This window comes from Rosa rugosa, chromosome 4 (genome assembly GCF_958449725.1).
Source record: "Rosa rugosa chromosome 4, drRosRugo1.1, whole genome shotgun sequence".
NCBI lineage: Eukaryota > Viridiplantae > Streptophyta > Magnoliopsida > Rosales > Rosaceae > Rosa > Rosa rugosa.
Window position 1 is genome coordinate 6,477,473 of NC_084823.1, and position 27,965 is coordinate 6,505,437.

Sequence of the window (27,965 nt, forward strand, 5' to 3'; positions counted from 1 at the left end):
TGAATGCTTGGCTTGTTGCTTGAGGCTTGCTTGTGGGATGTACTCCCTGGAGGTCTCTCTATGAGGTTTCTCTTCTCTCTTTCAGAAGGTTGTGAGTTGTATATATATAGAGGGAAAGTCCTGAAAGAAGGAGTGGACGCGGGCCCGATGTTGCACTATGTTATAGCACCATGATTAAAGGGATATAGCATTTCCGGCTTATAAGGCTTTTGAGGTTGCTGCGGTGGCTTTATATAACAACAAGGCTTAAAACATGGAATTGTGTCTATGTAGTGTAGAATAAGATAACTACTGTAGGGTAAAAGAAGTATTCACGTTTGTGTTGCTGAAAAGACTATTAGGTAGATAATTGTGTTTAAGCTTATGGGTTTGGATTCTCTCATCTTTTGCATGCTCATGTAAGGATTTAAATTGTCGGGCCTGGATTTTGGTCCCCAAGTCCAAAATCTCCAACAACTGAAATCGATAATGGGCCTCATGTACTTCTGTAACCTTCCACACCACACCCAATCTTGTAAGCCCCAAGAGCATGATTGCGGCTTGGGTCCACGTGCGTGGCATGACACTTACTAAAGTATAACGGAAAGTGAATTAGAATATCGAGAGTTCTTTCTAGCATAATGGGCTTTAAGCTATTAAAGCCCATAATGTGTAGTTTTGCATATCTATATTTTTGTATTGTGCCTCAAATATTTATTGGGCATGAATATTGATTTTTTGGGTATCAACAATATCAAAGATGTAGCAGAAAAGGACTGAATTGTTTGAAAAGAATTCACATTGAAAACGCTGTGATTTTGATTAGATATTCCATGTAGACAATCACACCAATGAACTTAAGGTTCAAATAATAGCTTGGAGTTGATCATAACTGTGGTGTTAATAAGACATAGGGTTCAAAGTTTTGGTGCCTATAATGGAAGGGATAGCTAGGCTCAGACATTAACTCTTGCTGTTTTCTCTGTATCACTACACCAAAAATCTTATCAGACAACGGCAGAAAACCGTTGTGGGATTTGGAGACCCACCGTTGTAGAGTGAGTTGTTGTCTGATGAAAAATCAGACAACGGTGGAACACAGTTGTGTGAGAAACACACAGACAACAAGTATGTGTTATAACTGTTGTGTGATAGCTCGGCAGATGGCTCGGCAGATGCCAAGCGCTGCGCAGCAGCAGTTGAGGCGCTGTCTTCAGACAACAGTTCCAGTTTTAAGCTGTTGTATGTTAAGCGTGTCAGACAACATTTTTTTATTTTGTCTGTTGTCTGATTGATCTTCAAACTTCAATTCTTGGACTATATCTGTTGTGTGATTAACTTTAAGACAACAGAGTTCAATTGGTTCTGTTGTGTGATTAACTTTATTACTCTATCAAATACAAACATTGCAAACCATCAAATGATTCATATAACCAATACTTTAAACTTCAAGCATTGTAGTGCATGTCCATCTACTTGGGATATCAAAAAGCTGATACACATATATATTGTTCCAAAACATGCCACACATGGTGCATGACAATGTACCAGTAGAGAAGCACAAAAAAGATGTTTTCCTTATCTAAAATATACCAGCAACAAGTGCGCTACTTCATGACTCGTGCACATATGTGTTGACAACAAACTTCCCCCACTCATTCCGCACTTGATCAATATCCACTTAGGTGTATTGGCTGCTGCCTCTCCTCTCCCACTGAAATCAGTTTATTATATGAAAAGGATCAGTTAATCATTTTGGTGAATGAGGCATGGATATAATAACACACTTAATAGAAATTGAGTCAAGTGACTATATTTATAGCTATATATGTTGATACCTTGGAAGGAAACAATGACATGTCTTTATCCTCAATGATATCTCTCATGTATCGCATGATAAAGTACCCGCACTCCTTGTTGCTAGGTTGGGCAGGAATGCCCTAAACAGAAGCAAATGAATGAACAAGTGAAAAGTCAAAATGAAATACTGTTTTTTGAAAACCACAAGTGGTGAAACTTACAGCCAAATTTTTCCAATGGAGTGAACTCCGGCTTTGCTTATTCTTTGCATCAGCAACTACAGTCGTTTTCTATCCTGTTTCTTGCATTGTATATGTATGTTCAAGTCTAGTAATACTTCCATCCTCCCTCTAACTGAGGGTCTTCTTAGTTGGTCAAGGTGGTATATATCTACCCTAGAAAATCATGTATCTTCAGATTTAAAGTCTAACCAAGAATCTGAGCAATGGCAGAAGACACACTATTGCACTCTTTCTCAATATGACATCAAATTATGACTCTCTTTGATATTCAATATAATGACGTTAGCTCGTACATTCAGAAGCTAGAGGAGAGACCTAGTAGACACTGATTATGGAGTCTACTCATAATGGCCAAATTAGGTTACCAACAGGAAAACAAAACATATGAACAGTCGGGCTGATCTTTAACTCATGGAATGATGAGGAACAGAAGATTGACAACTCAATAGATATTAGCAATTGTTAGTCCCTCAGTACCTAGTGCACAGTGCATTGAAGAAAACTGTGACGCTATATGAAAACAAAACCTCAAACTTAATCTCTGTATACCATTTATCAGTCAACTTATTGTACCAGTAACCCCATGACCTAATATCATGTCAATTCATATAAAGTTTTCATCTGAATGAAAGAGATTTAAATATGACCTTTAGGTTTGGGAACAAGATGAGGACTCCATCTATACCCATAGGGAACGTCAGGAGGAGTACTATAGTATCCACTTAAATATGTGGTACGTCTCAGCTTCAGCATTTTCTTCCTAAACTCATTTATCATGTCTCGAATTCCTAGCCAAATTAATGCATCAACTATTTGATATGATAGCTGGAAAGAAAAGAAAAAATTGTTCAACAGCAAAATAAAGAACTGGCCAACAAAAGCACCAATGCAAATCAAAATCAGTAAGATATTTAAGTTTGATATGAGACTCACTCTATATCCAATATGTTGCTTGACACGGGATAGAGGATGAGGGAATTCACTGGTAGGCCTAAGAAAAAGTAAGCATATTATCAAGAAATATAATATACAAATCTGATATGAAGATAGGAAGCTACATACGAACATAGAGTCATGAAAGAATGTGGAAAATTATCCTTTGTTAGGATGAGGCACTTATTTGAGTATTTAATCCTAAAACGTCCCCATTGAAAATGAGAAGGGATAAAGAATAAAATTAATAAAATTTACCAAACTTTAGAAAAGCTATATATATGTGATGAACATTCCCTATACTGGTATCCATTATGTGTCTTTAAGAAACACATAGCACCAAAACAAACAATGGACACAGAAAGTCTAAAGCAATAACAAGATAATAGTTAATTAGAAATACTTACGTCCATGGCATTGTGAAAAATATATGAAACGGTATTTTTAGTGCCTCAGCAACATGAGAGTGCCCTGGACCACGATTTGCAAAGATTAAGAGTCCACAAAATAATTTCAAACCACATAAAAATAAAAGATCTTTTGGTTATTATTATTTTCCAATAGAACATAAGCATGAAGCCTTTTAAAGAAGTTCAAGACATTGAGCTAATTAGCCAAGCAAGGGAGTTTGGTTCCAAAGGAAAGGTCGTAATTTGAAGAGAATAAAAGCACTATAACTTCTGGCAGAGTTTAGTTCATAGATATATGTTCAAATTTTGATATAAATTCCAGCTTGTTACCATTTATGGACAAACCAAAAACAAGTGTACGGAGCCGAACAAAGAACATTTCAAAATTGATACAGAAGGACAAGCATCAAGACAATGCAAATTTTTAAGTACAAAAACTTTAAGCATCCAATAAAGAATGGCATATTCCCAAAATCCCAGTAGATTTGTAACATTGAGTTTTATTTATCAAGAATTCATATCATGTGGCTCACTGTAGAATTCAAAATCCCAGGAAAGCCATCATTGGATATTTCATTAACAGATTCATATGTGTGAAGCTTGTGATTCTCAGCAATTTCCAGAATTATGTTAGAGACTACCAAGATAGCACTTGGAATTTGGACGGTGAAGTAGATATCCATTTCAGAGGTGAGCTGTATGGAAGGTGCTTAGTAAAAAAATAACTTCAATGAGAAACTTACAGAAGGTGCAAACTGAGATTCTCCTATACATATTTGGTTCAATCTCACAACCAATTCTAGCATAAACACCCCCATTGCTGACTCTATTGATTGAAGCCTTTTGAGACAGTTAGGTGCACATTTGTGTGTTCTTGAAGGAACATACAAGCAAAAAAGCATGAATCTTCAATTCTAACATATCCAAGTTTATTTCCGGCACCAAAATACATCCAGAATTACTCAATAAAGCAGAACAAGAAAGGCGAAAGTTAATACTTTACACGCTATGAATAAGTCTGATAGATCACAGTTGGTAAATACCTTGTCCTTCGTTAAAAAGAACATAAGAACCTATCAATCACCAAAATTACCAGAACAAAAAAAAAAAAAAAAGACTCATCATGTAAGCAGGATATCCAAAAAGAAAAAAGTTCAAAAATATTCACTTACATTCGGCAAGAACTTTTGGATCTCCACCTAAAGGAAAGAACTCCAACCCAGCAGTAAGGACAAAATCTTTGAAATTTGCATGAGTTGCTAGCCTAACCCTATGGCCATATATATTCCTGCAAAGTTGAGTAACATCTCATCATTTCACAGATAAGGTTCTCAGATATCACGACCAAGAAAGCTCTCTTTATATATTCTCATTCCTGGCCTGTGAACTTCAATTCCATATAAATAAAATTTCTCAAGTACTCATATTTATACAGCCGACATAAAGATGAATTGAAAATAACTAATAGATCATGTAGTCAATTTCCAAACCAGCCTTTTTTAATAGTGAACACCCAAGATTAACAACTCAGGGGCGAAATAATATCGCCTAAGCAACAGCTAAGTACCAAAAACCATCAGATGGTTTAATAATTGCAATGCACAGGAAGAGAATGAACAAAGATAAGGAGATAAGGTAGAGGGAGAGAGAGAGATTTAGAGGAAATTAGAGAGATGAAAGACAGAGCACTCATGGTAATCAAGCATCAATCATTCAGAAAACAGTCGTCCTCCAGAATCTTTTTGCGAGAAATCCGTTACAACTTTGTACTTAATTATCCAGTTTAATAAATTCACTTTTTTTACAAAGAGATAGAATTAAAAAAACACATGTTGCCATATCAGTTGGAGGGGCGCATTCGTTGTTCTTTAAGAGTGTGTTTGGATGAGGGAAAATATGATGGAATTTAATTGAAAGTGAGGATTTCATAATTCCTACAAGCTAATTCCCTCGTTTGGCATTATCAAACTGGAAATTTTAAATTTCTCTGTGCAAAAAAACGAAGGAATTCATCATTTAAATTCCCCACTTCAATTTCCACCAAAATAGGTGTCATTTACGAATTCCCTTGCAGTATTCAATTTTCATTTCCAAAACAAGGTTTTTTTCTATTTTATTTTTTTATTTGTTTTAAACTTTCTTAATTTATTACACATTTCAAATCCTAAATGGATACAACCAAACAACAGAAATTGCAATTAATGGAATTTTAGATTGATGGAGTTAAAGATTCCATCGTTTATAAATTCCTATGGATTTCATAATTTTCTCATCCAAACGCACCATAAAGAGGATCCCCCAGAATATTGAAGTTAGATTTTGCTTTCAGGATATTCAATATCATGCAACTGTTTCTACAAGAACTTCAAAAACATAAACAGTAGCTATTTTCGATTGAACCTGCATCTCATTACTCAACCTAATCAACAGTAGCCAGCACTAGATCACCAACATATTACCATTGAAGTGAACAATTTCTAAAGAAAGTAGACACAAAATCATACAAAATTTAACTGAGAAAGCCTAAATAACCTGCAATTTCTTTCCGAAAAAGAGATGGAGGCACTTGGAATACATACAGAGATTGAGCGACGGGACTTGGCGGGAACTGCAGGGGAGAATAGCAACGACAATTGTTAATGTCTAAAAGTTCGGCGATGGCTGAACCTTAGTTAACGCTGATCCGGTGAGCGGATCTATACTTGTGATATTTCCAAAGTCCCCCGTTACCTGTCAAGTAAAATACAAAGGGCGTTAGAGGGAGACCGCGCTGGGCGGTCTTCGACTCTCCGATGCCTAAGTTAGTCAATGTATTTATGTTGACAAAGTAACAATAGGTAAGTATTGAATGCGTAATTAATGAGGAGAGAGGAGAGAACCTTTTATAGGTGAGGAGGATGTTGATCTTCTCTTTGTTTTCGATGTAGGACTGATAAGCTTCAGTTCTCAGTAACGGAAGCTTCTGATGCCATCTTGGCACGGCGCGTCGTCGCCGATCTGGAGGTGATCCGACGTTGGGGTTGTAGCCCGCCTGGCGGTGTGTCTGCATGCCATTCCTTTGGTTGGAATTAATACCTTTGGCGGTACAATGAGCGTAGCCCATTAGAGCTAATTATGCTTGCAAATGTATATGTATGTACAAGTCCCCCAAGTCCCCAGTCAAGGAGGGCCATCTTGGTTGGGGAGTTGATCGGCGGTTTGAAGCGTTTCTTCCGCTAGACTTTGCAACAGCATAATTAGCGTCAGTGCGTTGTCAACCATGGATTTATTGAGCAAACGCTTTATACCCTTTCGGGTGGGCCCCTGTAAGGCCCCCTAGGGAGTCCCCCACTCCCCGGCTAAGATGGACCTCCGGCAGGTCGGTAATTTGTTTGTTGAGGGGGAGCTGCACGGAGCAGAGGGTGTTGGGTAGCGAGTCCAATCTTAGTACCCAAGTGACGGGGGTCAACGTACCTGATCAGGGTCGTCGCAGACTGTTGACTAGTCCCCGTGTCCCGTAGGGACAATCTGACTAACGCCGCGTGGCGGTCGTTGTCAGAGTGAGGCGTGGCCTCGGGATCCGCCGCTGGCGGATGTCCCCCCGCTGGTTTGAAGCAGGAAACAGCGTCCAGTGGACGTGCTTGGCGGTACGTTATTGAGCGGTACCGCGCGGAATAAAGTACGCGACTTGCCAGATGAAAGAGGGTTCCGCTAGCGGTGTGTGGTGTAGCGGGAAGTGCCCCGTTTGCAGGATGACAAGGGAGAAGTTCTGCTGGCGGGGTTTCGCTCAGCGGAGATGTCGTGACGAAGAACAGTGAGAAGTGCCGCTGGCGGGGTTCCGCTCAGCGGAGACTTCGTCACTAAGAACAGTGAGAAGTGCCGCTGGCGGGGTTCCGCTCAGCGGAGACTTCGTCACCAAGAACAGTGAGAAGTGCCGCTGGCGGGGTTCCGCTCAGCGGAGACTTCGTCACCAAGAACAGTGAGAAGTGCCGCTGGCGGGGTTCCGCTCAGCGGAGACGTCGTCACTTGGCGATGTCTCCCTAGGTGGTTGCTTCTATTAGACGCTTTGTCTGATGGTGGCCGACACGTGGCAGACTGCCAGAGGGTTAGCGTCCGGAGGCGTGATCTCTGCAGCCCGGCCGTTTTCTCGCCATTAATGCGAGTAATGATGGATTTTGTAACCGAGGCGTCGCCTCGATTAATCCGGAGAGTTATTGTGGACGTGGGACACGTGTACGGCTGGTACGTGATGTCGTTTTTTACTCGACGGCCCAGAATCCCTTGATGTTGACATAAAACGGGGGGAACGGAGCGAGATTTGTCAGTTTGCCAAAACTTCAAACCCTACTCATCTTCAAGCTCTGCTCGTCCGAGATTCAAGAAAGAGGCTGCTGTGATTTTGCGGAGTTCTCGTGCTCGGAAAGACGAAAGTTTCTGTCGTCGGAGATTAGCGCGCACCACGACCCCAGAAAGTTCACCACTGAGGTTAGTATTCTGGTTCTTTGTCCTGTTTGATTGGTGTTGTCGATTTCTGGGTTATGTGCTAGTTCTGGGATTGGTGTCTTCTTTGCTGTCGTGGGAGGGTATAAAGTTTGATGTGGGGGTGTTGTAAGGTGTTTGACAGAGAGTTGGTATATAGGGTTTTGCTAGATGGCCGAATCTGGGTTAAGTGTGTGTTCGTGTTTTGGTATTTTTCTGGGTAGTTGTTGTTGGTGTTCTTGGCTAGAACTGGTGTGGGGATAAGTTAGATCCGTTTTTGAGCTAACTGATTTGGGTTTTAGGGTTTTGAATGGCTAGCGTCGTAGAGATTTCGAGCAGTGAGGACTCCGGGTCTGACGTGTCGTTCAGCGCGGCGGATAGAATTTTTATTGACTCGTTGCGTCCGTCTGCCCGTGCAGGAACCTCACTGCCAGAACCGCTAGAAGTTGAGCCGCTGCAAACCATTCCCTGGGAAGTAGTCATGGGTCGTGGGTCGCGTCCGGAGAGTTCTAGGGCGGGGGAGGCTGCCGCTGCGCAGGATAGACGTGAGGAGCGGTTGGCGAGCAACAGCGCCGCCAGTGGTTCCGCTGAAGGGGTAGATGTGACGAGTGAGGATACCGAGTCGGCATGGGTTCTCCAGGATGGGACCCCCGTTGATGAGGCTGGAGGGAGGATGAATGTCGTCGCCGTCAATCGGTTGAAGCGGGTGTATCGGTTGCCTGGCGTGGTAAAACTGCGTCCACCGACGGTGGATGAGAAGGCGTCCATTCTTCCAGCGGGGTTTGCCGCTGTGCATGAGGCCATATTTCGTCAAGGGGTGACATTGCCGCTCGTGCCCAATCTACAGATCTTGGTGTGCGAGTTCGGCCTAGCTTTTGGATAGATCTGCCCCAACATGTGGCGGCTGATGTTGGCGATGAACTCACTGTGGCGGCTGTCCGACTGCGAGGGGCCAACTGTGGCGGAGGTACTGCACTTCTACGAACTGGTGTACGTGAAGCGCCAAGGTTGCAGAGGGCAGGTGAATTTGAGTCGCCGCCAATGAGCGCCCAAGCTGATTGAAAACTTGAGGGATTCGATGTCGTACTGGCGGGGAACCTTCTGCGTTGCCACGGCGGGTTGGGAGTACCAAGCGGAGTCCAACGAGGGGGAGCCGACGTTTAGGATTAAGTCGGAGTTTCAGCCGATACGAGGTTGTCTGGCGGTCTCCGCTGAACACGTCTGGTTTTACGTTACGTATAGCATTTGTACCGTATGCTAACCATTATTCTTGTTTTGTAGCGGGCTTGCGGTATACCCTGACTCGTGAGGAAAAGTGTCGCGTGGCGCGCATCAGAGGCTGTTGGCGGAATCGAAATTTGCTGGACTTCCGCCTGCTGACCGGTTGGGAGTTGTTGGTCGATCTGCAACTGACTCGCGCCGTTGGTAAGACACCTCCACCAGACAGTTCCTTTTGCTAGGTTGTTCGAGGTTGACGTTAGCATTTCGTGTTTGTTGTAGAGACTCCGCCAGGGAACAAAGCTAGCCGCGACGCTTTTGAAAAGGCCATGGACCGTGCTGAGATCAACAATTTCCTGGAGGCCATGTACACCTCAGGGCAGGCGACCCAGGAGACGGTGGTAAACTCGGAGACACTGGCGCTGAGCCCATCCGAGGTTCCGGTGGTGTTGCCCATGCCGCACCACTCCCACCTTGGCCCCGACGGCCTGCCAGTTGTCCAGGCTGGTGCTACTGTGGAGGGCGGGAAGAAGGGGCCCGCTGCCCCTGCTCCGCAGAAAGAGAGGGTGGTTGCCCTCAGGCGTGGCTCACAGAGGGCGGGGCAACCGGCGGGGACTGCCACGGTGCCGGCTAGAAACACACGGGTGCTCCAGCGGAAGCGCCGGCAGAACGACTCCGTCGAGGAGGATGAGGATGAGGATGAGGACGAGGTCATCCGAATCCGCCAGCAAAAGAAGGTTCGACAAGCTCCGCCAAAGGCCCCGGCGGTTCCTGAGATAGAGGCGATTGTGAGCGATTTGGACTCCTTCGCCGCCTATGCCGAGTTCATGACAGACAGTGAGCGGGAGTTTCTCTTCCATCTCTGCGAGCGGTTGGGCTTTGGCGGTCTAGCGGGGATTTCGCGCCCAACGGCGATTGACAAGTCGCCCTTCAGCTCGGCCTTTGGTCACCTGGCGGTTGGGCTGAATGACATGTTCCTGGCGGTGTCGAAGCAGCCCCGGATCGAGGTGCAGCTCAGGGAGGAGGTCAAGAGACTCGAGGGGGAGCTTGCGGATGCCAAGGGCAGGCTGGCGGATGTGGAGCGGCGCCTGATGAAGGCTGACTGCGATGTGGCGGACGCTCGCGGTAAGCTGGAAGTCGCCATCCGACGGGATGTGGAGCGAAATGATCACGTCTCCAAGCTGGAGCAAGACAAGGCCCTGCTGCAGGAACGGGTGGCCGCTAAGGAGAATAAGATTGATATCCTGCAGCGGGAGTCTGCCGCCAGGCAAGGGGAGGTGAAGAAACTAGAGGGTGAGGTGGCCCGCCTGCAGGACGAAGGGAGCCGCGCCGCGGCCGCCGCTGTGGAGAAATTTAAACAGTCGGCGGAATACAAAAAGGCGATGACTGACGCGGCGAAGGCGGGCGCCCTAGCCAATGTGGAGATGCTGCGCCAAAAGGGTGCCATTGACTGGGCAAAGGCGTCTCAGCCCGCGGTGCCGCAAGCGCAGAATGTTCCGCCGGTGAAGAATGCCCCGCCAGTGCAGAAAGTCCTTGACGCTGGCTCAGGCAGCGGAGAAAATACTGCTCGGCCGGTGGATGGTGGCCAGCGGACTCCGCCCACCCAGTCGGATGTGTCCCGTGCCGGTTTTATGGCGGCGCATACTCGGGCGGATGGGACTATAGAGACTCCAAGTCCTACTGCCCGAGTGTCTGAAGAAACAAGCCGGGCGCAGCCGCCGTCGCATGCCGCCCAAGAGGATGCGGAAGCCAACCCTTGAGATGCTGAACTTTCCTCCTTTTGCTTGTTTTTGTTTTTTTTTTTTGTAGCCGCTGAGGCTGAATATTGTGTGGATGTAAAGAATATTTTTGGGTGGGGAGTCCCAGCCCTCAATATATGAAATGAAATTGGAATTTTGGCTAGTGATGATATGCTTGTACCGCTAGAAGCTTGACTTAGAATTTTCTTTTGCAATCAATGAAACATTAAAGGAATTAAGATTGGTCCAAGTGCACAACGTAGCGGACGTAGTCCGCTGACGATTACTGGCGTTGCCAGTTGCCCTCAGTGCTAGACTTGGTAACAATGGTTTGAATAATTCCTCGTTTCATTGATAACTGAGGGATCAGTGTTTACAAAAGTGGGGATGTACCCGCTGGGTAGCTTCCCTTAGCTAAATATTGAACAAAAATTTAGCTAAGTCAAGATGCTCCTGGGCAGTGACATGATTACTTATAGTAATACCGAAGGTGTTCGGTATTCCAAGGGTGGGTAGTTGTGACGCCACCCTTGTCCATTAAGTAGAAGGTGCCAGGGCTAACGACTTCTACTATTTGATATGGACCTTCCCAAGTTGGGCGGAGTTTTGTTGGCGGTGGAATGACTTCCTTCATTACCCAGTCCCCCAGTTGGAGGTTCCAGGCCTTGACCCTGGCGTTATAGAAACGTGATACCCGCTGCTTGTTTTGCAGGTTGTGCAAATGGGCCTTGTGTCGTTTTTCCTCTAGGAGGTCCTTGTCCAGGTTGATGCTGTCACTGTTGGTTGCTGGTTGGTAGCCTTCGATCCTAGCGGTAGGTTGAGTTACCTCAATAGGCAGGACAGCCTCAGTGCCGAACATCATACAAAAAGGAGTTTCACCAGTGGCGGAGGTCGGAGGTCGGAGTTGTCCTTATGGCCCATAGTACCTCTGGTAGCTTTTCCGCCCATAAACCCTTGGCGGTGTCGAGTTTCTTTTTTAGCAGCTTCTTGATTATCTTGTTTGCTGCTTCGACCTGGCCGTTGGTTTGGGGGTGTGCGACAGATGCAAAACTCATTTTGGTGCCAAGGTTGGCGGTGAAAGAGATGAGTTCCCTGTTGTTGAACTGTGTGCCGTTGTCTGTAATGATTGTATGTGGGACACCATAGCGGCAGTAAATGTTCTTCCAAAGGAAGTGAATAACTTTGGCGGTAGTTATTGCCGTCAGTGGTTCTGCCTCTATCCACTTGCTGTTGTAGTCGATGGCAACGATGATGTACTTGAACTGTCCCTTGGCAGTTTGGAATTTTCCCATCAAGTCGAGGCCCCATGTAGAGTGAATCCATGGACCGATGATGATTGAAAGTGGTTCCGCCGGTGCATGTGGGAGATCAGCAAACTGCTGGCACTTGTGGCAAGATCTTGATACCTGCCGGGCGTCATCACCGAGCGTAGGCCAAAAGTAACCCTGTCGCATTGTGCGATTGGCCAGGGATCTGGAGCCCGAGTGGTTTCCGCACTCCCCGCCGTGGATTCCTGCCAGCACGACCTTTCCCTCCTCGGGGGTTAAACAGCGGAGGTTGGGGTGAGTGAACCCCTGGCGTTAAAGTTTGCCATTCTGGATATTGTAGCGGGTCGCCCGCCGTTGAAGTTGTCGTGCCCTGACCTTGTCTTCCGGCAATGTCCCGTTGCGCTTGTATTCGATAATCTCGTTCATCCAGCTGGGATTGATATCAATGTGGAAGATCTCCGCCAGTGTTTTTGTGATGCTAGGCTTATCAAGACATTCCACCCATGTGTCCGCTGAACTTTGGTGTGGTTGGGCGGTAGCCAATCTTGCCAGTGAATCAGCCTGGGCGTTCTTTTCCCTGGGGATTTGTGTGATGGTATGAAATTTGAATTTTTTCAGCAGTGTTTTGACGTACCCCAAATATGCCGCTAACTGCTGGTCCTTGGCTTGGAAGCTGTCGTTGACCTGGTTAACAACTAACTGAGAGTCGCTGAAGATGTTGACGCTGTCAGCGCCTGAGTCAATGGCGAGTAGTAGGCCGGCGATGAGTGCCTCGTATTCCGCCATATTGTTTGAAGCTTTGAAGTTGAATTTCAACGCGTATTCTGCGTTCAGTCCCCCGGGTCCTGTTAAGATGATTCCGGCGCCGCTGGCCTTGGCGCTGGCAGAGCCGTCCACAAGCAGGTTCCAAGCTGACTGTAGGGGAATTGCCTCCCTAACGGTTACCACTTCCGTTCCGGGCACTGTCTCAATACCGGGTTCAGGTTGACGTTCGGTGAGTTCAGCAATGAAGTCCGCCACTGCCTGGCCCTTCATGGCAGTTCTTGGCTTGTATTCTATGTGGAACTCACTGAGCTCAATGGCCCACTTGCTGAGGCGCCCCGAGTGCTCAGGGTTTTGCATCACTTGCCTCAACGGTTGATTGGTCAACACATGGATCGTGTGAGCCTGGAAGTATTGGCGGAGGCGTCTGGCGGCAACGATAAGCGCAAGGGCCAGTTGCTCCAAGGGAGGGTACCTTGTTTCTGCTCCATTCATGCCTCTGCCGGCATAGAACACTGGGAGCTCGTCTTGGCCTTCCCGCCGAGCAATGGCGCAACTTACCGCCGATGCCGAGACCGCTAGGTATATGAATAGTATTTCTCCTTGCACAGGGACGGAAAGGAGAGGGACTGCCGCCAGGTATTCCTTCAGGCCTTGAAACGCTGCCGGACATTCCGGGTTCCAGTCGATGACCTTCTTGTGAGTTGTTTTGAGGAGTTTGAAGAATGGGGCGCACTTGTCAGTGAGTCGAGAGATGAATCGAGAAAGGGCGGTTAACTTGCCCTGGAGGCACTGGACGTGTACCTTATACTCAGGGTCCGCCAGGTCAAGGATGGCCTGGACCTTGTCTGGGTTAGCCTCGATGCCTCGCTCGCTGACGATGTATCCCAAGAATTTGCTAGCGGTGACCGCAAAGAAACATTTTTCTAGGTTGAGGCGCATACCATAGGCCAAGAGAATGGTTACTATGACTTTGAGGTTTGCCACATGTCCGCTGGCCTTTATGCTCTTAACCAGCATGTCGTCCACGTAGACCTCGATGATTTTTCCCAGATGCTCAGCGAACATGGCGTTCATCAACCGCTGGTAAGTTGCACCGGCGTTCTTCAGACCGAAAGGCATTACATTGTAGCAGTATAGGCCTTTGTCAGTGGTGAAGGTGGTGCATTCCTGGTCGCTGGGGTGCATCTTGATCTGATTATATTCGGAGAAAGCGTCCATCATGCTGAGGAGCTCATGACCGGCAGTTGAATCGACTAGCTGATCGATACGAGGTAGCGGGAAACTATCTTTTGGGCATGCTTTGTTGAGATTTTTGAAGTCGACACACATCCGCCACTTGCCGCTGGGCTTTTTGACCATTACCAAATTGGAGATCCACTGGGGATAGATGACTTGGTGGATGAATCCAATGTCCTGGAGTTTGGCGACCTCCTCTCTGATTGCCCGGTATTTTTCCTCATCAAATGCCCTCCGTTTCTGCTTGATGGGATAAAAGGAGGGTTTGATGGTCAACTTATGAGTGATAATGTCAGGAGAGATACCTGGCATGTCTGCGTAGGACCACGCAAACACGGCTGCGTTATCACGTAAGAATTGAGTGAGTTCTGCCTCCACGTCTGGGTCTAGTTGGGCTCCTATGCGGACTGTCCGCTCAGGGTGTTCGTCTGAGATGCGGATAACCTTCAACGACGTGTTCGGGTTGACCGGCTCCTTTTTTACATATTTCTCCTCTTCATCCCTAGGATCCTCAAAGATGTTTGGTAGCGGTGTCTCACCACCCACCGTCAGAATTTCATGACGGCGCGCTGACCGCGCTATAGTCGTTGAAGAACATTCTCGTGCCAGCTGTTGGCTTCCCCTCACACAGCCCGTGCCATTAGGTGTGGGGAACTTCATGAGAAGCATGTATCCAGCGATGATGCACTTAAGCTTGTTGAGCGCCGGCCGTCCGAGGATGGCATTATACGAGCTGAAACAATCAACGATTATGAATTCTGTATGTACCTCCGCCATACATGGACTAGCGCCAATAGTTAATCGCATGTAGTCAGAACCGAGCGGTTGCGTGACGTCACCGGAGAAGCTGAGCAGTGGCTCATGGTCCTGGAGCAACTTGTTATTCCGCTTGAGGTGGCTGTAGCAACCGCTGAAGATGACGTTGACAGCGGACCCGCTATCCACCAATATTCTCCCCACTGAGAATCTGTCGAGAACGGCGTCGACCAGGAAGGGGTCATCATGGGGTAGATGCACCCCGCGCTCCTCCTCCTCTGAGAATGTAATAGGTTCCCAACCCGCCTTTGGGAGTTTGGCGGATCTCTCGTAGCGGATATTGCAGACTTCCTTCGGGTGATTAGCGCGTGCATAACGCTTCCTGGCCCTGTGAGACATGCCCGTGATTGGGGCGCCGCCGTCGATGGTGTTAATGCGGCCCAAGGTCTCGACGTTGGCGATCACAGGTGGCGGTTGGCGCACCCTGAACTGCTCCATCTTACCTTCACGGTATAAGGTCTCAATGGCCGTTTTCAGTGCGTTGCAACTGTTGGTATTGTGGCCGCTGTCTTCATGGTACTTGCACCACCTGCCGGTGTTTCTAGGTTTGCCCGTCTTTGGATATTTTGCTGGGGGTGGTGGCGGGATTTGATCCTTGCACTGATTGTATATTTCCTCGTACGAGGTCGTGAGGACCGTGAACACTGCGTACCGCTGAGAAGACTCTGTTTGCTTGTTGCGGTTATCCTCCTGGGTTGGGCGGTTTCCCTTGTTGTGGTATTGGTCCTTCTGCCGCTTGTTCTGGTAGTGGCCCTGTTGCCATTCCCTCTTCTTGTCAGTTGGCGGTGCGGCGGGTGCTTTATTAGCGGTCTCATGCTGACTGGAGGTGGGTTGTGTTGTCTTTGCTGGCGTCGCCGGTGGCGGTGGGGCTTCTCCATATGTAATGAATTCCGCCTGGGCGTGAATGACCGCCTCACTCATAATATGGTCATATGCCGCATTTGGATGGTTGTAGTTGAGGTGATAGAGGAACGGTCCCTTGAGGAGTCCCTGCTTGAAGGCCGCCGATGCCATTGATTTGTCTAGATCGCGGCACTGAGATGCTGCCGCTCGCCACCTCGTGACGAATGCCTTCAGTGATTCGTCATCTCCCTGCTTGACGCTGAACAGCTGACTTGTATTGTGATGTCCGGCGGACAATAAGATGAACCGAGAGAGGAAGGTATGTGATAGTGCATGGAATGAGTCAATGGATCCCGGCGGACACTCGAAGAACCAATTCATTGCCTCTCCGTCCAGTGTTTCGCTGAACAAATGGCACAGGGTGGGGTCGTCAAATCCCTTGTTGTTGGTGACCTTCTTGAAGGTGTCCATGTGGACGAAGGGGTCGGACGTGCCGCTGTAGTGTGACATCTTTGGAGTTTTTGCGCACGCCGGTCTGATAGCTTGCAGAATTGCAGCGGTGAAGGGCCCTGGTCTGGACGTGAAAAGTGGACTTTGAGTTGGCGGCAGGGCGCCCGACTCCGCCCGGACCAACCTCTGTTCCAACTGTTGCATCCTCTCCAGAATTTGGGCTGTTGCGTCGCCGGCGGATCCGGCGTATGTACTCCGCTGGGCCGGCCTACGCCTTGGCGCAGACGGATTGCCCTCAGTTCCTGCCCTAGCCTCCGAGCGGTTGGTGCGCGGCACTGACTCCGCCTCCTGCTCTAACATTAGCTGGGGGATGGGCGGTGGTCCCATCCCCAATAGTTCAGGTGGGTCCAGCAGAACCTGCATCTGTATGACTGGTTCTGGTACCAATGTACCAGCGTTGGGCTGACTACGCCTTGTGCTGTGCGAATGCTCGCTCTGTGCCGGATTGGCGGTTCTATCCAACGTCCTTTTCAGGTCATCAAAACGTGACATCAGAGTAGCCACCTGTTTTTGGGCTTCAGTCTTCTCTCTGCGTTCCTCTTCACGCTCTCTGTTTGCCTTGTGAAGGTCTGCCAGTGCCAGCTCGTACATGGCGGCGAGGTCCTGGCCTGGTGGGCGGCTGCTGCTTGGATTCGTCTCACCGCCGGGGTTGGCTGGGGTGTTGAATAGTGCGCGGTTAACACCTACCGCTGGATTGGATGGTTGGGGGATGGCGGATTGGTCTGCCTGCTCCTCGGCGTTTCCCCAGCTACCGCTATTCATGGTAGTTGTGATGGGATGACCTTTTGTTCAAAGATTCCCACAGACGGCGCCAATGTTAATGTCTAAAAGTTCGGCGATGGCTGAACCTTAGTTAACGCTGATCCGGTGAGCGGATCTATACTTGTGATATTTCCAAAGTCCCCCGTTACCTGTCAAGTAAAATACAAAGGGCGTTAGAGGGAGACCGCGCTGGGCGGTCTTCGACTCTCCGATGCCTAAGTTAGTCAATGTATTTATGTTGACAAAGTAACAATAGGTAAGTATTGAATGCGTAATTAATGAGGAGAGAGGAGAGAACCTTTTATAGGTGAGGAGGATGTTGATCTTCTCTTTGTTTTCGATGTAGGACTGATAAGCTTCAGTTCTCAGTAACGGAAGCTTCTGATGCCATCTTGGCACGGCGCGTCGTCGCCGATCTGGAGGTGATCCGACGTTGGGGTTGTAGCCCGCCTGGCGGTGTGTCTGCATGCCATTCCTTTGGTTGGAATTAATACCTTTAGCGGTACAATGAGCGTAGCCCATTAGAGCTAATTATGCTTGCAAATGTACATGTATGTACAACAATACTAAGAGGATTTGAATTGCAATTACCAATTGTTGAAAGTAGTGATGCAGAGGCCTTGAAATGGTTGGAGAAGATGGTCTGCTGCAGATTCTCTGCAAATAAGGCAAACCAGCTACGCATAGAACAAAGTAAGATTCTTTCTATCAATGAAAGCAAATAAGCAAAGCGAGATGAGATTTTGAAGCTCATACAATAGGTGGTGCTTAGATTATCACAATGTAGCAAAATAGGAAATTGAATTTGGGCACCGAGCTCATACAATAAATAACCCAACCATGTTGTTTCGGCACTAGCATGGGCAAGAGATCTATACTCGGACTCGGCAATAGAGGATGTTGACAATTTGCTGGTCGGTGGTGGACCAGTTTTCGTGCTCGGGATTGGGAACGGAGGTGGCAGGACGGCCATCAGTGGCAGTGGTTGTGGTGGTGGCAGAGGGTTCAGGAATAGAGCCATCTACATAACCCCACAGTTTGGCACCATGAAGGTAAGGTTTAATCTGACGTAGCCAGACCATGTAGTTTGTGTCATTGAGTTTGGTAAATTGGGCAGTGTTTTGAGAGGGAGGATTAGACGAGGAAGAAGCCATGAGAAAAGAGGATGAAGAAACTGAATAGAAGGAGGAACATGAGGTAAGCTGGACACCCTAAACCTCTGATACCATGTAGAAATTCATTCTCATTGATTTGTGCTTTTACATTCTGTACAATATATAGCAGTATGTATTTGACAGTTACATGAGGCAATAAAACTACAATTATAACAATATCAAAACTGATGCATAATATCAAAACTGACCCATGATCATAGCCATAACATTACAGCCATATCAAGTTGTAGATGAGCTATTGAATGGGGAAGATTAATTATCTTTAACAACTTCACACACTTCCCATTATATCACATAATGTCACTGAATCTAATAAATTTCTACCTGCTTCAATATGCTTATATCCTATCGCTGTCAATGCTGCAGCTGCGTTCACAATTTCTTTATGAAAATCTTGAGCATAAGAATTATGAAAAATGAGTTTGACAGATAGAATAAGTTTGGCACCAAAGAAAAATAATAATACCTCAAAAAAATCAGACATTTTAGATTAGCAGGACAAGATGTTACCAGACTTGTGATCCAAGAGAGCAAAACAAATTAACAGGTTTCATTGTCATGTCACCTATAAAATCAAACTTTGTTCATTCCCAAAATGTGAGATCAATACAATAACTATCATCACATTGAGTACTACAAATTTTTCAGCCATAGTTTGAAGTCAAAATTCTACGATGTAAACAAAGTTCATGTATGCCTTTCCTGCACAAGTAGACCTATACAGTTCTTAAGTTGCTGATGTCTCTGCCTCTCAACCTCATCTATCACCATTACATCTGAGCTTTCATAACCAGTTCCACCAAACTGCTTTATCACAGCTTGAAATTTTAAAACCAAACAAGAATCAAAAGCTTAACCGAATGAGCTATTCTAGAATTCAAACTTACAATTTCCAAACATTAAGAAATAAAAAAGAACTAATTCGTTAATCTTTACTTTTACATAATCACACACCCCTCCCCCCCCCCCCCCCCCCCAAAAAAAAAGAACCAGCTGAATTATTGAGCAAAAACAGACACATCCACCTAAAAAAAAAATTGATATTCAAACTATGGATCTGCCAACAAGTAAAACTCCAAGTTTAGACAAACATTTGTAGTCAAAATGGTTCTCTAAGCTTGCTATAGGCCTATATGCATAGTCTCTCTGCTACTTTTCTGGGTTCTATATCAAAATTAAAAATAAAATTAGAAAAATGAAGAACAAACCTCTTGCCTGTGAACACTAAAACGCAGCCAAGGGAACCGGTTCTTCAATCCACTAGAAGAGAAAGTTAGGGTTTATGTATATACTATGAATTAAATTTGGTTCCTTGAAAATTGTTGAAGTAGAAGTTATCTGATGCTTTGCAAGAGTCATATTTTGATGAAGTGATCGAAGTCGATCCGGCTCCAGTCTTATAGTAGAAGCTTGCTGCCATACCTTATAGCCATGTGAGAGGGATGGTATTGTTGACAAGAGATGTCCTAGAGGGGCAAAAATTGTAAATATTGGAAACTAAACCTACAGCTTCAGCATTGGGCCACCCACAATCGGTGCCAAGCCTCATAACAACTCACTGATCCGATTAATGGTGACAAATTATTCTCAAAAACCACTCTTTCCAAATATTGGCCCAAATCAGTGTTCTATGTGCCATTTTCTAGTACTGTAAAATATCCCTTCTAAACAAAACCTAGGAAAAATCTCCCCCTTCTCCCTTTGCATGAAATTTAATGAAGAAATGAAATATTATATATGAGATATATGTCAATGACTTATTTATAAGAACTCATTACTTTACATGTCGAATCCTCATTACTATGTAACGAAGTGAATTAATTCGTGTCTTTGTGTGTGTGTGTGTATATTAAGCTCAACTTTAGTCGAGTTCAACTTATTCGTGCAATTTTTTTTCCTTTTCCTCTTTTACACAGAGTTGTTTCAATACTACTAGCACAAACCATACTTTTGACTAATTAATCATAATAGCACTGCCTCTAACAAGTAACAAGCCAGATTTGATGTCAGAGGTCTATAAATATTGCATGATGGTGCTTAACAGCAACTTGAAGATTCAAAGTAATTCACCTCCACTCAATTTGTTAGCAGTTAAAAACTGAAACAACAATTGGCAGAAGCAGGGGATGAATCCCACCGGTGAACACCCAGATACACCAAAATCAAAGAGTGAAGACAACTGCGTGTGATTTATTCCTATTACAAAGAGGCAAAACTCTTTCCATGTAGGTTTTCCAGACAAGTACGTACACGACTAGTACTCGATAGTGATCGAGCTGAGATGCAAATCAAGTAGATCATGGTTTCAATAATGATAAGGACTTGAGGCCAAGTCCACCATCAACCACCAAATTATGGCCGGTGACAAACGCCGAGTCCTCAGACGCCAAAAACACCACCGCATCCGCCACATGTTTCTCCATCAGCGGCCCATCTCTTCCGATATAAACCGCTGCCATCATCTCCTTCAGCTCTTCCGCCCCAATCTTAAAAGCCTCCGCCACCATCGGCGTCCCCACAAAACCAGGCGACACGCAGTTCACGCGCACACCAAGCTGTGCCAGCTGCACGCTCGCCGACCTCACCAGCCCCAGCACCGCATGCTTCGACATCGTGTAGTCCGTCAAGCTCTCCGCCCCGCAGTCAGCCAAAAAGCTCGCCGTACACACTATGCTCCCCTTCACCCCCTTCTCCACCATCGCACGCCCCGCGTGCTTCACACACGCCGCCATTCCGCGCGCATTCACCGCCATCACCCTGTCGTACCCGGACAGGTCGAGCTCCAGCACCGTCTGACCCAACGCGCTGCTTATCCCCGCGTTGCTGTACATGACGTCGAGGCTGCCGTAGTGCTTGACCGTGAACTCGACAAGGGACTTGACCTGATCCTCGTCGGTGACGTCGCAGTGGACGTAGGTGCAGCGGTGGGAGCCTATTGATGCAGCCAGTACTTCTCGGCCCTTGGCGTCTTGGACGTCAGCGATCACGACTGCGAGAGCGCCGTGGTCTGCGAAGTGGCGCGCCGTGACTGCTCCGATACCGCTGGCGGCGCCAGTGACGATAGCAACCTTGCCGTGGAGCTTCTGCAGTTTTACTGGTATGGGATGTGTCATCGTGTTTAGCTATATATAGTAGTAGTAAAGCTACGTGACTATATCGCTGGCGGAGTGTTATAATTTATAGAGAGTGGAGTTACGAGACAATTACACATCTACCCCTTTAACCTCGATGACTACTTTTTAATTTGGACAAATGATACTTTGCATGAAAAGAAAAAAAAAAAGCAGGAACATGTGACCAAAAAAGAAGAAGCAGGAACACGTTCCTCTTTCCCTTTCAACAATCAACACTGCACGTTTTATTCACTTTTTTCCTTTTGTTTTCTGAACAATTTAAAAGTCCTGTTCTGAACTGCACATTTGTTTACGACGTACAGTACCCGCTAAAGCTACAAATCCGTATGCTTCTCCGAAAAAGAGAGAGCTACAAATCCATACGTAACCATGCAAGCTAGAAATGTATAGGCGGGCGATTAGTCGGACTGTTTGTCGGTGGAGTGGGCGTTGATCTTTGGTTAGGTTGATTCGATTTTGCTCACTGAGTTTATATCAAAGTCTGGGTTTATATCGAAATTTGAATTCATCTTGAATCGTTTTCAAGCTCAGTACCCATCTGGATCCCACTACAATCCTTATTCTATGATAAACCATGTGTTAAATGTAATAAGATAAGAGAAAATAATCTTAAAACAGTTTCACAAAGCGCAGTATTGATCTGAGAACCATATATTGATCAGATTTCAGATCTTAGTCTCCCCTAGGAGGGACGAACACTACTAGAAAAACCTCCATCACACACGGATGAGATTCCGTGTGAAATCAGAGTATTCTATATGGAAATTCGTGTGAAAACATCAATACACACGGTACAACGACGAATTAATAATTCGTCCGTATTACTTGCGTTGCTCATAATACTTTCACACAGATTTGTCAGTACTCAGTCCGTGTGAATGCATTTTGTGGGTCCCACTTTAATTACAACTCCATCAATTATGTCCCATCACCAAAAATATATGTGTGTATCTAATATATTTATTAAATTTTACTAAATTATTCACATATTTACATATTTATTCTTTGGTCCCTCAAATTATTGTTCTTTAATTTAATTTTTTCTTTTCTTTTCAGACGGCCTCCATTTGCGAAGCTCTTCTGACCCACGACTCCCAATGTTTAAAGACCGGATCTTCTTTGCGCCATTCAACAACAGCTCCAACTGCACCTTCTGTCTTTTGCCGTTTTTTTGTTCTTGGTGGGCTATTTTTGAAGGAACCGAAGCCTTATTGAGCCATACAAGGTTTGGCACAAGATGGTAAACCTCTCCAAGTTCTAGCTTGGTGCTGGGTGGCAAGGGTGTATATGGGTTGGCCTTGTGCACCAGATTGTAACCCATGTAAGCGCCAGATGTGATTTCTTCGACTGTTGTCACTACAGTCACCATGAAGGAAGAGGCCTTTTAATTCTCAATACCACCAAATCAAGACCAGCAACGCCCTTCAAATGATTCATAGAAGGAATCGTAAAGACCTAGAAACCAAAACCGTAATTAAATCCATAAGCAACTGAGATTGAATTTGAGAAACTAAAATCAGTCATACACTCGGAACAATTACGAAGAGGAATCAAGGTAGCGGATTCATTACCGTACGTTGGAAGCAGAAAGCTGAAAAACATATATCAGCTTTGTTGCCGACGATAGATCTGAGAGAAAGAGAGAGAGATTAGATTACTGATTAGAAGAAATAAATTTGACAGAGAAATTCAGAGAGAGAGAGAGAGATGGAGTACCATGGTGTTCCGAGAGAGAGAGCGAGATTTGTAGCTCTGGGCTTCTCGGCGGCTTGGGGATTTTTTGCAGCTGCATCTATCGAGACGAAGTAACTTATAGCTATGTCGTGATCTGAGTGTCTAGTGAGAATGTAGTATACAAAGAATTTATGGAAAGAAAGAAATGAATTGGGATATTGAAATTTCCAGAGAGTTATCGAAAAGACTTCACACAAATATTTGTGTGAAACAAAATGTTTTTGGAATTAATGTGCTGTGTATAAATATGTTTATTAAATTTTAAATAGTAAAGTAGTTTTTATTTTATTTTGAAATAAGATTAACACGGATTTTTTTTTTGTATCAACTCTAATTCATACGGAAGTCTGTATGAATGTCTAACACAAATAAAATAATTTTTAAAACATAAATAAACATTCACACGGAAGTCTGTGTGTGACCATAATTAATACGGATATTTGTGTGAATTTCACACGGAAAACTGTGTGAATTTTCGCGGTCCCACTTTACTTTTCATTTCACACGGAAAACTGTGTGAATATAGTTTTGCACAAGGTTTTAAATATCGGTATTTTCATATCTATCGGTACTTTGAAAAATGGAGATATCCGATATATCAGGGATACAGTGTACGAAAATATCGTTTTTGAAAAAAGTCAATTTATTAGAAATTTAGAACTACATATAAATACATATGAATGTCAACTTCATCTACATCCAAAAAGAGACTCTAGGCGGTTGAAAAGTCGCTCGCTGGTCTACGAAAATGCAATAATCAGACCAAGACATATGACCCATATAGTGCGAATTGTAGTGATGAACATGATAGTTATAGATCTCTTTAGAGCTGCCGACTGTTTCCCCTATAAGGGGGATAATAAGGATGAACCCAACTAGATGACTGATCATATACTTCTCCATATTGATTATATCCATAAGCATCATAACCAAATTGATTGTTGCATTCATGAGATTCATTTGAGATCCCATTGCGCTCTGTGCCTAAACTGATAGAGTCAAAACTTAAGGCAATTGAAGAAACATATGTCACAACCCAACCTTGAGTCATAACTAAAGTGGAGGTTAAAAACTGAAATTAGAGTAAGGCTTTTTTTTTTTTTTTTTACGAACCGAAGTAAGAACAAATCTGTGATCACAGCAGAAACAAAAGGAAACTGGAAGTTTTCAACTCTAGCTTAAAAGCATGTTTCTAATCCTTCACTGAACAAGACTTTTTAACAAAGTTCCAAAGGAACACTTCTTGCAAAGCCTTTCTAAAATCTGAGAGAAAAGTAATTCATTTTATAAGCTCAAAAAGAGCAACTTGCTTTCAACGTTTTTCCACTACAAAAGAATGCTCCAGGTTAACACTTCAGTCACTTACAACATATGTACATTGCAAAAGCAAAAAGAACAAAATTCTGGAATGAAGAACATCCAGCACCAGGAGCAATCATTTAAACAAGAAAAGCAAGGCCCAGCACACACTTCACAAGCAAAACAAAGCTCCAAACATTGTCTGCTCAAGACAATTCTGGTATCTCACTACCACGCCCACTCATGGACTTCTTTCCTGAAAACCACAACAAGAATATAGGGAATGAGCTTCACAAGCTCAGTAGGTACGACAAAAGATTAGTATAGCAAAGATTCTAATTTAGAATGCACTTAGAAAGTGAGAAGCAAATGGAATTAAACCTTAAAAGTTACTGTTGAAAATCTTTGGAAAGAAAACAATGACACAATTGATATAAGTTATAACAAGGCTCATCTTTATAACAAAGACACAAACTAGCTTAAAGCAGTTCCATAAACAACTGAACCAAAAGAGAAGAGTACACATAAAACCAAAACTGTCCTGGTAAACATTCAAATATGTTGGGAAAAGTAAAACTCGTCTTAAATCCCAACGAAATCCTTGAAAATCCATCTGTTTGGACCCAAAATGAACATTTTGGCTTGACAAGGCACGTCTTGGAGAAATTGAGCCAATATCAGTGGCTCAAGCTATATATTGTCGACAAGCTCGAAATATATATTTAGAGGCTAAATAAAGCCTACTATGGAAGTATGACAAGTCAACTTTAGCATATTTTCCTACTTCGTCTAGGAAAAACCGAGCTAGACAAGGAAGGAGGGGTGGCAGACTAACCAAATGAAATCAAAATGTACTGAAACTTTCCAGATCCATTCTAGACAGCCCAAGAATCATTTCTTATGAAGAGTGCAAGAGCTTTTTTTGAGTGGAAGGCCTTCAAACAATCAGCCCAATTTTCTACAGAAGCAAAACTGGAAAACTGGACCTGTAAGAGGTCCAGCAGCATTTTCGGCCCAACCACATGGAATAAAAATCTGAAAATTTGTCAGGATGATCTACACTCATAGTGGAACATTTCATATGAAGAAGTCGAAGGCATATAATGAAGTCTTGTTGGAGAAATAATTGAAGGAATAAAGGGGCAGAAACTGACCTAAAACCAGCTCAATATTCACATGTTCATGTTTCCTACCCACATGAAGAAAGCTAGATGCTTTTCTCTTTTTCCTTGGATATATTTTTCTTCTACAATCTCTTTAATAGATCATCACCACTTCCATGTTGCTGCACCTTCATGCTTTGCTTTCATTTCATCTTTTCTCTATCTTTTCCATATTTTACAAGTGAACTTAGATCTACTTTCATTATTTTTCTTCCACTCATCATTTCACTCTTCTTTTTCTTCCCTATATAAACACCTTCTCCTCTCATTCTAACACACACACACACACATTCACATACAACAACAACATCTCTAAGATGATCTAAGTTCTCTCTAGAGCAAACCTCTCTAAGAGCAACTCCTCTCCTTCTCTTTCTCTTAGCGGTGATCACACTCCTAGTCCTAGTCTTCTCAGAAGCCGACTTTCAGTGCCACCAAACCCTCTGTCAACGTGCTTCGGTCCTAGTCTCCTCGGGAGCCGACGGTAGTGCCGCGACCACAACGGTTACAGAACCAGCCAAGCAAGGGTAACGCCCTAGCAACTCAGCCAAGCTAAAGTCACGCTTTAGCAAGATCTCAACATTTCCCGGTGATGTCGCTCTGCTCGATCTACAATATTGAGTATCGATTGTGTTAACAAGAAGAAACTTCAGCAAAGTCCTCACCACGAGGCAGAAAGAATCCCCACGACGAGGTTGGTGCTCTCCTCGTCTACAATCGCTTGAAAGAAGTCAGGTTAAGGGACATCCCCGACGACCGCACCCGAACGGTGCTGCCACGCCCGCGCAGAAAAGAGACTGTTGACCAGCTGCAGCAAAATTGGAGCCAAACACCATCCTTTTCCAGTTAGAGCCCATTGCTCGTATTAAGGCCACCGAGCACACCCCGTACAAGCGGATCCTGATCAGGTTTTGGGTCTTTCACCCTAGGGAGGCACAATCCCTACTTAACTTTCCCCGGGCCTAACCAAATAAAATGATTTAAACCAAATCTTCTCTTTCCAGAAACCTTTTGTCTCTCAAACCAAACTGAACAGTCAAAGGAATTCCGATAAGAACTTAAAATCTCTTTTCTTTTCACAATCAATAGAGTTCTGCCAAGATAAGGTTTAAAATTGAACTCTCAAATAAAATGAGAGAATAGTCAAGGAATGAAACCTTGTTTCTGAGTAATCTCATAAATGGACAGTAGTCTCAAAACTTAATAGCAAGCATGTTAAAATACAGTTCCTGTACAAAACTTAACAGCTTTTGCCAAACAAAACAAATTCGAATTCAATCCAAAACAACAATCTTTTGAATAAAATCCCTTACTTGTTGTAAACATAATTGAAAAGAACAAATCCCTTTTTCAGACAAAACTTTCAGTTAAAAGAGAAGGTGATTAAACATAAAGTATAGACAAAGCTCTAATGGGAAATTGGTATTTGGGTTAAACAGATTGGAAGTAAAAAAAAGAGTTGATTCACAACCTTAGTAAAAACAAACATTTGTTAACAATCAGTTTTTGATAGGTATTCTTGGATCTGCAGCAGCTATATGTATAAATCTTTAGCTGCATAGCGTTAAAAGAAGAGAACAACATCAAAATATAGTTCTCGTGTGAACTTTGAAGAGTTCCAGCAATTATAGCACAAAAGGTAGTTCCATGTGGACGTCCAAAAGCCAAGAATATAGCTTAAAAAAAAAAGCACAACTGCTCCTTCATTCAAATCAGTGACTAATCAACGTGAGAAAATTGGGAGAGAAAGAGAGATGCTTCCAAATATCATTGTCAAAACTTTTGCTCAAAGCCTATTTCAGATAAAACTAAAAGAACAGAGGTAATGATCATATAAACAAGGCATCATTAATTCCTGCCAAAACAAAGAAATCAAAGTTGCACGAAGGGAAAGCATTCCCTATCAAACGAGATTTCCACTTACAAATCAATTATACCCAAAACAATACTCTCATAACAATTCGTAAAGAAAACATTCCATAGCAATCACACTCACTATGTACACACCAGATTAGAAACTAAGCTATAAGAAAGTTTTGTTTTCCCTACCTCAAGCCTTAGTTCAGCGGCTAACAAAACCTCAATCCACTGCTACAAGCGGCAACCCAAAATCAAATGCTAACACCCACTCTATAATCAGCAATTCCAACCACCTAAACCAAATGTTCGACAAATTATACCCAAAATCAAAGAAAGGCTGAAACAGAATGAATGAGTTTTAGAAGATGGAAAATTTCACTTACTGGAGATAGCTGCAAGTAACCAAGGAATTTCGATTCGAGGTCAGTGGGTTTCACAGCAATCTCTCTGTAGCTATTGCAAAAGTGCAGATTTTGACCTTTGGGTGAGTGAATAGAGGTCACTCTTTGAGGTACAAGGCAAAAGAAGTGGTGGAAGAGGAAGTAGGAATGATGTTTATCGTTGAGAAAAAGAAAGGCACAAGAACTCGTAGCACGTGTTGTCCATCTAGATTGTGACTAG

At 44.4% G+C, this 27,965-nt stretch overlaps 2 protein-coding genes and 1 long non-coding RNA gene across 7 annotated transcripts; all 3 read right to left on the reverse strand.

Annotated features, from left to right (window-relative positions):
• Positions 1-1,397: 1,397 nt before the first annotated feature.
• Positions 1,398-5,146, reverse strand: LOC133746170 (sterol 3-beta-glucosyltransferase UGT80A2-like). Of its 5 annotated transcripts, XR_009864002.1 has the most exons (7): positions 4,537-5,141; positions 3,362-3,425; positions 2,955-3,012; positions 2,669-2,846; positions 2,001-2,174; positions 1,818-1,919; positions 1,405-1,693 (listed from the first exon to the last, which is right to left on the reverse strand). XR_009864002.1 is itself a non-coding variant. In XM_062174333.1 (5 exons), exons 2-5 carry the CDS (start codon positions 3,370-3,372, stop codon positions 1,650-1,652), a joined length of 291 nt encoding a protein of 96 aa, XP_062030317.1. In that variant the 5' UTR covers positions 3,373-3,425; positions 4,537-5,146; the 3' UTR covers positions 1,398-1,649. The 5 variants fall into 5 exon arrangements, 1 of the variants encoding a protein (XP_062030317.1); XR_009864003.1 differs by lacking the exon at positions 2,669-2,846 and having other exon boundaries at positions 1,408-1,693; positions 2,001-2,169; positions 4,537-5,136; XR_009864001.1 differs by lacking the exon at positions 2,669-2,846 and having other exon boundaries at positions 1,412-1,693; positions 4,537-5,134.
• A 15,170-nt stretch (positions 5,147-20,316) lies between these two features.
• On the reverse strand, positions 20,317-21,306 carry LOC133745254 ((-)-isopiperitenol/(-)-carveol dehydrogenase, mitochondrial-like). The gene has a single exon (XM_062173313.1). It carries the CDS (start codon positions 21,265-21,267, stop codon positions 20,452-20,454), a length of 816 nt encoding a protein of 271 aa, XP_062029297.1. The 5' UTR covers positions 21,268-21,306; the 3' UTR covers positions 20,317-20,451.
• A 2,980-nt stretch (positions 21,307-24,286) lies between these two features.
• LOC133746286 (uncharacterized) lies at positions 24,287-27,900 on the reverse strand. The gene is made up of 3 exons (XR_009864050.1): positions 27,728-27,900; positions 27,534-27,637; positions 24,287-24,577 (listed from the first exon to the last, which is right to left on the reverse strand). It is a non-coding gene; the product is annotated as an uncharacterized LOC133746286 (long non-coding RNA).
• Between the last annotated feature and the right edge of the window lie 65 nt (positions 27,901-27,965).

What these genes read in the sequence shown, in the direction of transcription:
- LOC133746170 (XM_062174333.1), bottom strand. An exon ending in AGCAACATATTGGATATAGA is followed by an intron (nt 2,847 to 2,954) that starts GTGAGTCTCATA and finishes TTTTCTTTCCAG; the next exon opens with CTATCATATCAAATAGTTGA. An exon ending in TCTTGTTCCCAAACCTAAAG is followed by an intron (nt 1,694 to 2,668) that starts GTCATATTTAAA and finishes AACTGATTTCAG; the next exon opens with TGGGAGAGGAGAGGCAGCAG.
- LOC133745254 (XM_062173313.1), bottom strand. Translation starts at nt 21,267, where the DNA reads ATGACACATCCCATACCAGTAAAACTGCAGAAGCTCCACGGCAAGGTT.